The following is a 13,037-nucleotide window of genomic DNA, read 5'->3' on the forward strand; positions in this document are numbered from 1 at the left end:
GTTGCATTGTAAATTTTGGTCAATGACATGAGACAAAGTATATGTGAACTGCTGTATGAAAAGTGAATTTACTCTGTAAATCTTCACCCAAATCCTAATTTTAAAAAAAAAAAAGAATTTCTGAAGAGAAGTAAGAAGCAAACCTACTGCATTCATGAAATCATCATTCTTGAAGAGTATTCTCAGCAAGTGGCCCAGCATACACTCTGGATCAGCACGACCTACCAAAAGAAAGGGGAGGAACAAACAGAGGAATGAGTAAATCATCCCGGTCAAGCAACTCAAGACCTCTGGAAAGACACCTAGGTTGTTTAAGTACTATTAAAATGCCAGTAAAATAGGAACAAAGAAAAGAATCTTTTTGATGAATTAAATTTCATAAGAAGCATTCTTTAACATTAAAAGTTGCAATGTAAAAAACTGTTCTCTAACTTTCCCATCATCTAGCATATTGCCTAGATAGTGATGCTGAATCAAATGAGCACTGAACCCAGATTAGCATCACCCAGGGTCTACAAGGTCTACAGCAGAATCACAAAGGAGCCAAGAGAAAGAAAATCCCTGACTTTCAAGCCAAACAGAAGGGTAAGAAGCATGCTTTCTTAGATGGGTACCCTACAGAAGATAGGCTCCAAGTATAGTCTCTCCTTCAGCTACAATGACAGTAACATCAGAGATGCATTCTCAAGCCTGCAAGGAGATCCCAGGTAGAAGAAAATCCCACTAAGCAATCACCAAGCCTGAAGATACAGTAACCTTGACTATCTTAACTCCTAGGCTGCTGGGGAAAGAAGGCAGCCAGTGACCTAGCATCTTACTCATTGTACAGTACACAACTGCAGAATTATTGGTTTGTTTTAAAAAGAAATACCACCTATCTTACTGCATTTCCTTTCAGAGCATTAGAGTGGCAGATACAAAGGATACAATTTAGGATGAAGAAAAAAAATGTGAGCTGTTTTTACCATACTGTAATTGGTATGCCAAAGTAACTAATAGAAAAGAAGTTAGAAGAATGGTACCATAAAAACAAACTAGAACCTGAAATTACCTTCATCTTTTCACAAATGATTAAATTGAGACCTTATTACACTAACAAAGTATGCCAGTGGCAAATATTGTTTAACGTAAGAGGTAAAACTAAAAACCAAACTTACTGCCATAGAGTCAGATCCAACTCATAGCAACCCCTCCTTGGGTTTTCGGAGGCAGTATCTCTACAGAAGTAGATTGCTCAACCTTCCTTCTGAGAAGTAGCTGGTTGGTTTGAACCACCAGCCTTCTGGTTAGCAGTCAAGTGCCTTAGGCAGTACACTACCAGAGCTCCCACCATAAGAGGTAAGGGGAAAAAAACATTGTTTTCAACTTTCTACAGATAAAAAAAGGCACATCAGTCTCTTTGTTCTTCCTTGTTTCATCCTTTCCAAGGCAATGTCAATAAGTATGTTCATCTCCTTGTAATTCTTTTCATGGATTCTACATTAACTTAATTTGTTATTAATCATTCACTGTTAAACTTCTTCATGTTCCTACTGTCCTTACTAAAGATATGGGTTAAACAGGTTAACTATTCTTCTGAAGTCATAAATAGGAATGTCTAGAACAAGAGCAGCAGCTAACATGACCTAAATTATTAGACACTCAATTTGAAATGCATAGCTTACTTATATTTCAGAACAAAAGTCCAAGAAATAGAAATAAAACCTGAAACATGCAGGTGAGTATACAATGTTATTTTTATAACTCCCTCTAACTCTGACTATAGACACAAATTTTAGACTCCTCTCTCCACAAAGGACTGCTTTTAGATAGAGAGTTTATATGTAGTGTGGTCCTATACATGACTAAAGCTCTTAACACTGGTAATCTACCTTACAGAAAACATACAATGGCAAAGTATCAAGTCCCACATAGTTCTGTATTCTATCAAATTCCATGCATAAGAAGGCTGGATTGTCATGGCCCTTGTTAAATTAGCTCAGAATAAAACTAAACTAACATGAGATGGTATACGTTAACTGTGGAAGCACAAAAGCAGACATTAAGAAATCTATTTGTTATTCTAGGTTCCAAGTACCAGTTCAATGACTAAAAGCAAAGCACCCAATGCATTCTCAACTAAATTTCCCCATCAGTGAAACAAGGACAATTATCATTGTTAGAAAGATGAAAACTCTGAGGAAAACACCTTTGTGATTTAAAAAGTCAGAAAGGGAGAACATTTTTCTCTTTCCAAGTCTTTGCCCTTTTAATTATACCACTCAGTCAACTAAGGTTTTTCACCAGTTGCCATGAAGTGGATTCTGACCAACTAAGGTACACATAATTAATTTCATTCCTTTAAGTTAGGTCTGTTGTAACTGATGTGCAAATATTTCAAATTTTCCACAGACTTATTTTTCCTCATTGCCCCCGTGTTGGACAATATTTTAACAAATATCTTAAAACTTACCATGGAAAGATACTATTTCAATTGAAAAATGTTCCTTTTAGCAATTTACTTTTGAAAGGAAAAAACAGAGGACACAAGTCTTACCAGGATGTCGATCATCAAACGGGTCTGGATCCCCTTTACGGTATTCTTCAGTTTCTTTTTCAATCAATTCAGACATCCTAGCACAAACGGAAGAAGGGGTCAACTCTGGTTAAGCATTCAAAAAAACACACCACCACTTACAATGGTCAGTTCACAGGTGTAAAATAAAAGTAAAGAGTTAAGAAAAGGGTATTTTCCTGATAAACGGAAAGCTAAGTAACCATCTCATCGGATGATTTCCATTCCCAAAACATTCTTCTCATTACTTTCCTTGCCTCAGAAAACAGCAGTAATACCCCCTCACAAGCTCAAGCCAAAAACTCAAGAGTCATAATTAAAACCTCCCATTTCTCCCCATACCCCGTAACATTTTATAATAGCTCTACCTACAAAATACCTAACTCACATCACTTCTTGACTGCACCTACCCTCAGACTACTATCACCAATTACCTGGACTATGGTGTCCTTGCTTCTTGCTTCCATGCCTGATCTCACACAATTCATTCTCCAACTTACAATGACTTAGCCACAACAGCTTGAATTAAATCCAAGTGATACAAGCAGGGATTCAGACTAGCCAGGATCAAACAGGCCCCTGACTAAATATCCTTGGAATCTAAGCTTACACGCAGACCACCACATGATTCTAGCTACTGATGTCAGAGAACTGATTACAGTTAGCAAGCCAGGTGCTTGGGTGAGAAAAAGAGGCCACAGATTAAAGGGTCCTAGCTTGACCACTTATAAAATGCTAATAAATCTTCCAGATTGTTTTTTAAGTCTCTCACCAAGTGCCCACCAGGTGCAGGGCAAGCACAGTAAAGGTCAATGTGACAGACAAAGTGACCTTCCACCAGAGGTGGGCAAGAACAAGAATCTCTCACTGGGGCTCGAACTTGGGTCCAAAGACATCATGCATGTGAACTGAACCTCAGAACCCCACCCATTTCATGAATAAAGATGATGCCTCTCTCCCCCAAAGACCCCCTTATAAGCCTTGTTGTTGTTATTTGCCGTCGAGTCGGACCCGACTCATAGTGACCCCTCCTTGGGTTTCCGAGGCAGTATCACTATGGAAGTAGATTGCCCTATCTTCCTTCCGAGGAGTGGCTGGTGGGTTTAAACCGCCAGCCTTCTGGTTAGCAATCAAATGCCTTAGGCACTATGCTACCAGACCTCCCTTATAAGCCTTAGGAATCCTTTGATTCGGTGAGAGACCTAAGGCTAGCATAGGTGAAAGCCCCTCCCCTCTAATAAACTTTGGTCCATGTGGACATTTTGCCTCTCCTGTTGAATTCTTTGTCAGCAGAAGGCAAGGACGCCTGCTCAGGGTCTCAGGGACCCCGGTAACACAAGTATTACCATGACCCACAGAGCCCTAATAATTTGGCTTCGGCCTGTTTCTCTGACCACTTCTTTCACCTCTCTGCCCCTCCTTATTAAGCTTCAGTCACAGCCTTCTCGCTCTTCAAACAGCCCAAATGCATTCCTGTTTCAGGACCTTTCTGCTTACTGTTATTCCGGCCTGTAACCTTCTCCTCACAGCTAGGCCTTCTTCTCCCAAGTCACTATCTGTCTATTATCCCAGTTGCACTCTCTCTACTTGGGACACACTTTCTGACATAGAGGGTTGGTTGGTTATTTGGTTTTGGTGATATTCTTCAGAGCACTTATCAATATCTGAAATTAGTTTATTAATTTGCTTACCTGTTCACTCTTCTCCCCCCAACCCCACTGCAAAATAAGCTCCATAAGAACAAGGACCTCATCTGTCTTGTTCATGGCTACACCCTCAACACCTAGTAAGAGATTTGACGTACAGAAGATGCTCAATAAATATGTTGAATAAATTACAGCACAGGTTCACCAAAACTGTAATGGTATACTGGACACATTCTCTTAAATACAGAAATACTAGAACAATAAATACCTAAAAAGTTTTTTTGCCTTCTTGAGAGGCAACACACTCACACAGAGCAGTTAAGTACCAAAGGTCAAAGCACAGACAGTGCAGCAAGACAGCAATCAACCCTAGCAGGGAGAAGGGAAAAAATACTAAAAACAAACAACCCTCTATATATGTCAGAAAGAATGTTGCAAATAGAGAGAAAGCAATAACCTATGCAAATTATGTTAGTCTGCCCTGATCCTTCATAAGGAATCATCTGTATGACAAAACATATTGATAAAAAGGAAAAAAACAAACCAAAACCAAACTCACTGTGCTCCATACAAAGGAACAGAAGATAAAAATAATGAAACAATGTATTTAATTTTTAATTAACAAATTAAGAAAAAATAACATGTTTTCTGGTGTAAGGTGTACCATACATGGTTGTTGTTAGTGGCCACCAAGCCAATTCTGATTCATCATGACCCCAAGTGTACAGAGCAGAACTGTGCTCCAGTTTTCAAGGCTGTGACCTTTCAGAAGCAGAGCTGTCTTCCAAGGCCCCTCTGGGTTGGTTTGAATTGGCAACAGTTTGGTTAGTAGTCCAGTGCTTAAGCATTTCTGTCACCCAGGGATTCCCGGTATCAGATATTAACACCCATTTTATATTTCACTGACTTCAAGAAATAAGCAAGCTATATAATGGTGGTGGAATATTTTGGAAAAGGATAGCAATAGTTGTGGCACATCATGAAAAATGTCATCAACGTCCCTGAGCTGAAAATGGGAACATTGGTATGTTGGCGAATGTCTTGTTGTGTATGTTTTCACCAAAATTAAAAAAAAAAAAAAAAAAAAAAAAGAAAGAAAGCAAAAAGAAAAGAAAAAAAAAAAAAAAAAGAGAGGGAGAATAGTGAAAGTCACCTACAATAAGTTTGCTCCATCTCAGAACTTCATCACAGACCATAAAAAACACAAATAACTAAAAAACATTCTCACTTGCCAAGACAATGGTCATAACTAGGCTCTTCAAGTAATGCCTAACCACAAAACACCACATTCAACAATACTGAGCCCAAAAACCTGACTTCAGGAAGGCATGTTTTTAGTACTTCCAGTTTCCCCTCTACACCCTCTCCTATAGCCACTGTCTATTAAACCTGCTAGGTCCTCAAGTCGGTTCCAACTCATAATGACCCTTCAGGACAGAGTACCCAGTGCCACTGAGTCGAATCTGACTCATGGTGACCCCCATTGAGCTTCCAAGGCAGTAAATTTTTACGGAAGCAGACTGCCCCATCTTCTTCCATGGAACAGCTGGTGGGTTTGAATCACCAACATTCTGGTTAGCAGTCAAATACCTTAGGCACCACACCACCAGAGCGCCTTTTTTAGGCCAGAGTAGAACTGCCTTAAGGAGCTCTGGTAGCATAGTGCCTAAGGCATTTGACTGCTAACCAGAAGGCTGGCGGTTCAAACCCACCAGCTACTCCTCGTTAGGAAGATGGGGCAATCTACTTCCGTAGTGATACTGCCTCGGAAACCCAAAGAAGGGTCGCTTTGAGTCGGGGCCAACTCAACGGCAGGTAACAACAACAACAATAGAACTGCCCTATAGGGTTTTCAAGGTTGTAAATCTTTATAAAAGCAAACTGCCACATCTTTCTCCCATGCAGTGGCTCGTGGTTTCAATCACTGACCTTCTGAATGGCAGTCGAGCACTAACCACTGCACCACAGGGCTCCATAAAGACCAAAACCAAAGGAGTTATTAAAAGGACCTCTGGTTCAACATGGAAGCATGAACATTAGATTTTTTTTTTTTTTTTAAATCTCTATTCCCTCACAAAATCCCACTAAAATGACAATAAATCTAATAGATAAATTAAGGAGAGATAAAGAGACGTCAGATTTCTGGAAGCCGCGAAGTGGATAGAAGAGTCAACAAAGCTAAGAAACCTGAACACAAAGGACTTGGAAGGTGGTACCAACAAGAATCAAGTTAGTTCACGGCACAGAAGATGGGGAAAAAAATAACACTGGTAAATATTTAATGTGTTTGACCACGAGAAAAAGAATATTCTGAAGTGTTTTGTGATACTACTAGAGGATGTCAGTGATAGGGTGACAGGAAAAAACATGCAAACAAATAAACAGCATAATTTAAATTCTACAAGAATGAATAGAATCTGATTTAACACTAATTCAGATCTATAATAAACACTGAATACTGATTTAAAACAAAATTTGTGATAACTATGCTGGGAGAATGGAAGTGAGAGAAGCAGCTCTACCACAACAGTGCATCAGATGATAATATTTAATACTAATAAAGAAAAGGCAGTAAAGCATATTATTTTGAAATAAGGCATTAAGCACCATAAGAAACAGCTAAAAAGAGTTTGAAACAGTATGATACTGTCATAAGTACATATAGCTCAATGGAACAGCATTGAAAATCCAGAAATAAATGGTTAATTAATAGTTGATTTTCCACATTCAACAGGGAAAGAATAGTCTCTTCAATAAATGGTGCTGGGAAAACTGAACCTTCACTTCCAAAACAAAGAAGTTGGACCCCTACCTCATACTACAGAAATTAGCTTAAAATGGGTCAAAAGCCCTAAATGCAAGAGCTAAAATGATAAAATTCTTAAAAGAAAAGATGGGTAAATTTTTATGACCTTGAATTTGGCAAAAGGATTCTTAGAAATGGTAGGTTCCAAAAGCACAAGGAACAATAGAAAAATACACTGGACTTCATCAAAAGTAAAAATATCTATGTTTCAAAGGATACAAGAAAATGACAATCAACAAAATGGACAAAAATATCTACAAATCAATACCTGATAAAAGAATGGTACACCAGAATATATAAAAGAACTCTTAAAATTAAATAATAAAAAAACAGATAAAACGTCAATTCTTCCTGAAACTATCGCCCTGGGATAATCTTTAATCCTTTAACCAAAATATTCCCTGACGTTTTCTTAAAACCAAATAATAGTTTAGCTTAACTAGTAAAAAAGGGCTATACTGAGAATTATGCTCTTTTAAGCTCTATCTATATGGGATCAAATTAACAACAGTAATTCAAAGGATCAGAGAGGAACCTTAGGGAGCAGTGAATCTATGTTACTGGCAGAGGAACAACTCAGAAAAGGAGGGTGAGAATAGCTGCACAACTCAAAGAATGTAATCAATGTGACTAAGCAGTACATGTAGAAACTGCTGACCTGGTGTATGTTGTGCTGTGTATATTTCAACAAGAACAACAAAATAAGTAAAATTATATATTTTAAAAAAATCAACGCTTTCAACTTAATTTATAGATTCAGCATAGTTCCAACCAAAATGCCATCAACTTATTTTCTGGATATTGATAAACTGATTCTAAAGTTTGTATAGAAATACAAAACACCCAGAAGAGACAACACAATACTGAAGACAGAGTTGGAACACTGACACTACTCAACTTCAAGTTTTACCCTGTGTTACAAAGCTACAGGGATCATGACAGTGAGGTATTAGTGAAAGAATAAGTAAACAGATCAATAAAATAGAATAGAGAGCCCAAAAACAGACACACACAAAATAGTCAACTATCTTGGGCAAAGGAGTAAAGGTAGTCTTTTCAACAAATGGTGCTAGAACAACTGGAAATCCACAAAAGAAAAAATGGGTCCAGACACAGTTTACACCTTTCACAAAAATTAACGCAAAATGGAGCATAGACATAAATATAAGACACAAAACTATACAAACTCTAAAAGATAACATTAAAAAAAAAAATCTAGGTTATCTTCGGTTTGGCAATGACCTTTTAGATACAACACCAAAAGCATAATCCATAACAGAAAAAATTGGTAACTTGGACTTCCTTATAATTAAATACTTCCACTCTGCAATGGGAGCTCTGGTAGCATAGTGGCTAAGGCACTTGACTGCTCACCAGAAGGCTGGCGGTTCAAACCCACCAGCCACTCCTCGGAAGGAAGGTTGGGCAATCCTACTTCTGTAGTGATACTGCCTCGGAAACCCAAGGAGGGGTCACTATGAGTCGGGGCCAATTCGACAGCAAACAACAACAACAACTCTGCAAAAGTTCAAAAGAATAAAAAGGTAAGTCACAGACTAGAAGAAAATATTGGCAAAACATGTATCTTATACAAATAACCATGTGAAAAGATGTTCAGCATCATACGTCATCAGAGATTACAATTAAAACAACAATGACATAACACCTGATACCTGTTACAATGCCTAACATCAAGAATACCGAAGAGACCAAATGCTGGCAAAGATGTATAACAACAGAAACTCTTACTCATTGCTGGTGGGGATATAAAATGGTACAGCTACTTTAGAAGGCAGTCTGGCAGTTTCTTACATGGAGGAACCTTAAATGCATATTGCTAACGGAAAGAAGCTGGTCTGAGAAAGCTGCATGATACCAATATATTACAATCTGAAAAAGGCAAAACTAGAGACAGTAAAAAGATCAGTGGTTGGAATTCTAGTGAGATGACAACTAAACAAACCATCATCCTGATCCTTCCCCACAAATACAAAAAGGAATACAAGAAAACGGTGCACATAAAGAATAATGTAGAATTTGCAAAACACCACATAACGTGGATGAACTTGGAGGACATTATGCTGAGTGAATTAAGTCAATCACAAAAGGACAAATATTGTATTAGTCCATTACTATAAAAGTCAAGGAAAGATTTATCTAAAAAAAAAAAAAAGAAAGAAAGAAAACGGTGCTCAGTTTGAGGGGCTCTGGATTAAGTAGCAAAGGAAAGCAGGCAACTACAGACAAGCAAGAATCAATGATGTGGTTCCAGGTAAGATGGTGGAATAGCCAGGCAAACTACACAGACCCTCTTCAACAAAGAAAAGGGGAACCAACTAACACAGACATAGAAGATAATCCTGGAGCCCTGAGCTTTGAAAAGAAGGATACAAAAGTGGACTAAACTCCAACTAGTAGAAGAAGCTGCATGAGAACACCAAAAAAGGAGACATAAGGAGCTGCAGTCTGGCAGCAATCCTGACAGCACAGACAACATGGATATCCTCAGGTAGTGTTAGGACCTAAGAATTAATCTAAAACTTGGCTCTATTAGCCAGAGCCTGTACAGAGGACTGTACTGGTGGCTGGTGAATAAAAGGGGAAGCAGTGAAGAGGGAGATGGGCTGAAATGTGGACTTTTGGCTGTCCAGAGGGTACAGCCATTTTGAATGTTTACAAGCGGTTCCAGCATTTTCGGTATTTAAAGCCAGCAGCGTTCTCTTCGATTCCAGGCACCTGAGAATAGGCTCCACTTGCCATGCACCGCAAAGACATTCCAGACATGAATGACTGGAAAAGTGTGATATTCCCCTTGTTACTCTTATACCCCACACCCTCTTGGTGAACATAGGTGCCGACAACTCTCACTTCCACTGATCTTCTGGGCCTGTAGGAATTCCATCCCAGTCTGGGTGCTCTGATAGAGCCTGGGTGCCCTGCCCAGATATATTTTTCTTTTTTTCTAGTTTGCTTGTTTTTTTCTTCTTTTATTTTTTTGTCCCCTTTATTAGTCTTTATTGTTCCCTTCCTAAGTTCTAGTTTTCAGCTTTTTCTCTAATCCCTGTTCCAAGTTCCAATTTTTTTTTTCCTCCTGATTCTCCCCATTCCTTGTTTTTATTTTTGCATTTTTCCCATTTTCTTCTTCATTGTTCTACTACTAGACCTCTTTTCTCCTACTCGCTCCTCCCCAGATATTGCAGGGTTTTAGTTTTTATTTTCCTTCTTTTCCCATTTTTATTCATATTTCTTTTGGCTTTTTAATGTCATTTCTTTAAATATTTTTTCTCATTTATTATCTTTCCTGTTTTTGGGTTTTTTTTTTAATTTTTTTCATTTTGGTGATTGTTCCTGGTTAAGCAGTGTGTTTTCTGTCTGCTTGCTTTCACTTTTTTGATGGTTTCTCGATTGTTGATTTTGTCTAACAGAGCGGGAGACAGCAACTGTGCCCATGTGACACAACCACACCCACTCCCCCTAGAGCTTCACTTACTGAGTGAGAGCCACCACTTCCTTCCCCACCAACTGGCAAATGATAAACGACCGCCAAGAAGAGCCTGACTCACCCTTAATTGCTCTTCACAAACAGTTAACAGAGATCTCTGCAGCCACTCTCATTCTCTATCTCAACCACCAAGAGATAGGTGGTGAGCGCATAAGTGCTGCCAATTAGTGAACAGAAGAACACAGTACCCTGTTTACCCAGATACATCCAAAAAAGAAAACGAAAATCTTGGGCCAATCATTCCAACATACAATCACCAATTAAATATAAATACAACAATGTCACAATGTCTTGGAGACAGCAGACCATTATAGTTCACACAAAGAAGCAAGATAAAGCAGGGTAAACAAGGGAGCAGGATATAGACCGAGAACACATCTCTGAGGAAGAAGCAGCACTGAACTCCCTGATAAGGAATTCAAAAGAATGAAACTTACGTATCTTCAAAGGATTGAGAGACAGATCAAGGAAAACAAAGACGAAACCCTAGAAAATTTTCAGAAGAAAATACAATGAAAAAATGACGAGATAAAAGAAAAATCAGAAATGACACAAAATCTACAGATAGAAATCCAAAAGATTAATACTAAATTTTCAGAAACAGACAACAAATTGAAAGGGAAAGGAGTAGAATCGAATCAATGGAAGACAAAATTAATGAGATTGAAGACAAATACCTGAATACTTCTTTGGAAAGTGATCAATCAGAAAAAAGATAAAAACAAACTACAGAAGCCCTAAGACTCATGTCCAATACCATCAAAAGGAATAACCTACATGTAATTGTAATTCCAGAACACGAAGAGAAAAAGAAAACCACTGAGAAAATTGTCCAAGATTTGTTGGAAGAAAACTCCCCTGATACAACAAAAGATGAGAATATATTCATTCAGGAAATCCAACAAACCCCAAACAGGATAGACCCCAAAAGAAAATCACCAAGACATATCACCATCAAACTCATGAAAACCAAAGACAAAGAAAGAATCCTGAAAGCAGGATGGAAAAAATGAAAAGTTACCTACAAAGGGCAACCAATAAGACTAAGCTCCGATTTCTCAGCAAAAACCATAGAGGTGAGAAGGCAATGGGTTGGTATATATAAAACCCCGAAAGAGAAAAATTTCCAACCAAGAACTATATACCCAGCAAAACTGTTCCTCAAATGTGATTGTAAAATTAGGAGATTTCCAGATATGCAGAAATTAAGCGAATTTATTAAAACCAGACCAACTATACAAAAGATACTAAAGGGAGACCTCTGAACATAAAACCAGTAATAGCAATGAACAACCAACCATTAATACACAAGATGACATAACCCAGAAACCAACACAGTTATGAAAGTATCCAAAGTAAAATAAGCTTACAAGATTGTAAACAGGGAACCAGAGATATGAATTGGCAAATGAGGTCATCTACAAACAGAAAGAGGGAAAAAACAGTGTAGTTACAGAACTTCTAAATGCTGAGGAAGTAAAGAAGAGTTGCAAGACAGAATGGAATGTTCGAGGAACCAGACAAGGACACCATCTATCACCACTTCTATTCAACATCATTTTGGAAGTCCTAGCCAGGACCATAAGGCAAGAAGGGGAAATCAAAGGCATCCACATTGGTAAGGAAGATGTCAAACGATCTCTATTTGCTGATGATATGATCCTATACCTAGAAAAGCCAAGACACTCAGTCAAAAATCTACTAGAACTAACTCAGAAATTTAGCATCATGGCAGGATATAAGATCAATATGCAAAAATCAGTTGGATTCCTCTACACCAGCAAAGAGATTGCTGGAAAAGAAATAAGGAAATCAATACCATTTACAATTGTTGTTGTTGTTAAGTGCCGTGGAGTTGGGGCGACTCATAGCGACCCCTTCTTGGGTTTCCGAGGCAGTGTCACTATGGAAGTAGATTGCCCCATATTCCTTCCGAGGAGTGGCTGGTGGGTTTAAACCATCAGCCTTCTGGTTAGCAGTCAAGTGCCTTAGGCACGATGCTACCAGAGCTCCCCCATTTACAATAGCTACCAAAAAAAATAAAATACTTGGGAATAAATCTTACCAAGGACCCAAAAGACCTCTACCAAGAAAACTATAAAAAACTACTTCAAGAAACCTTAAGAGATCTACATAAATGGAAGAACATCCCATGCTCGTGGATAAGAAGATTGAACATTGTAAAAATGTCAGTCCTACCCAAAGCAATCTATACATTCAATGCAATCCCAATACAGATCTCATCAACACTCTTTAGGGATATGGAAAAAACAATCACTAATTATATATGGAAAGGAAAGAGACCTCAGATAAGCAAAGCATTATTGAAGAAGAAAAACAAAATAGGAGGTCTCACATTGCCGGATCTCAAAACCTACTATACAGCCACAGTAGTCAAAACTGCCTGGAATTGGTTCAATGACAGATACATAGACCAATGGAAAAGAATTGAGAACCCAGAAATTGATCCATCGACCTATAGTCAGCTGATCTTTGACAAAGGCCCAAAATCCATTAAATGGGGAAGAG

General features: G+C 38.3%; 1 protein-coding gene across 1 annotated transcript in view; it reads right to left on the reverse strand.

The window, feature by feature from the left end:
- DCAF1 (DDB1 and CUL4 associated factor 1) overlaps nucleotides 1-13,037 on the reverse strand; it is a 112,944-nt gene that overhangs the window by 67,997 nt on the left and 31,910 nt on the right. Inside the window, exons 2-3 of the mRNA XM_007952021.2 lie at nucleotides 2,537-2,613; nucleotides 148-221 (exon numbers count right to left, since the gene is read on the reverse strand). Of these exons, the coding sequence (XP_007950212.1) occupies nucleotides 148-221; nucleotides 2,537-2,613 (151 nt within the window). The remainder of the gene's footprint in view (nucleotides 1-147; nucleotides 222-2,536; nucleotides 2,614-13,037) is intronic.

Source organism: Orycteropus afer, unplaced genomic scaffold (genome assembly GCF_000298275.1).
Source record: "Orycteropus afer afer isolate SDZICR_OR568_19922 unplaced genomic scaffold, OryAfe1.0 scaffold00323, whole genome shotgun sequence".
NCBI lineage: Eukaryota > Metazoa > Chordata > Mammalia > Tubulidentata > Orycteropodidae > Orycteropus > Orycteropus afer.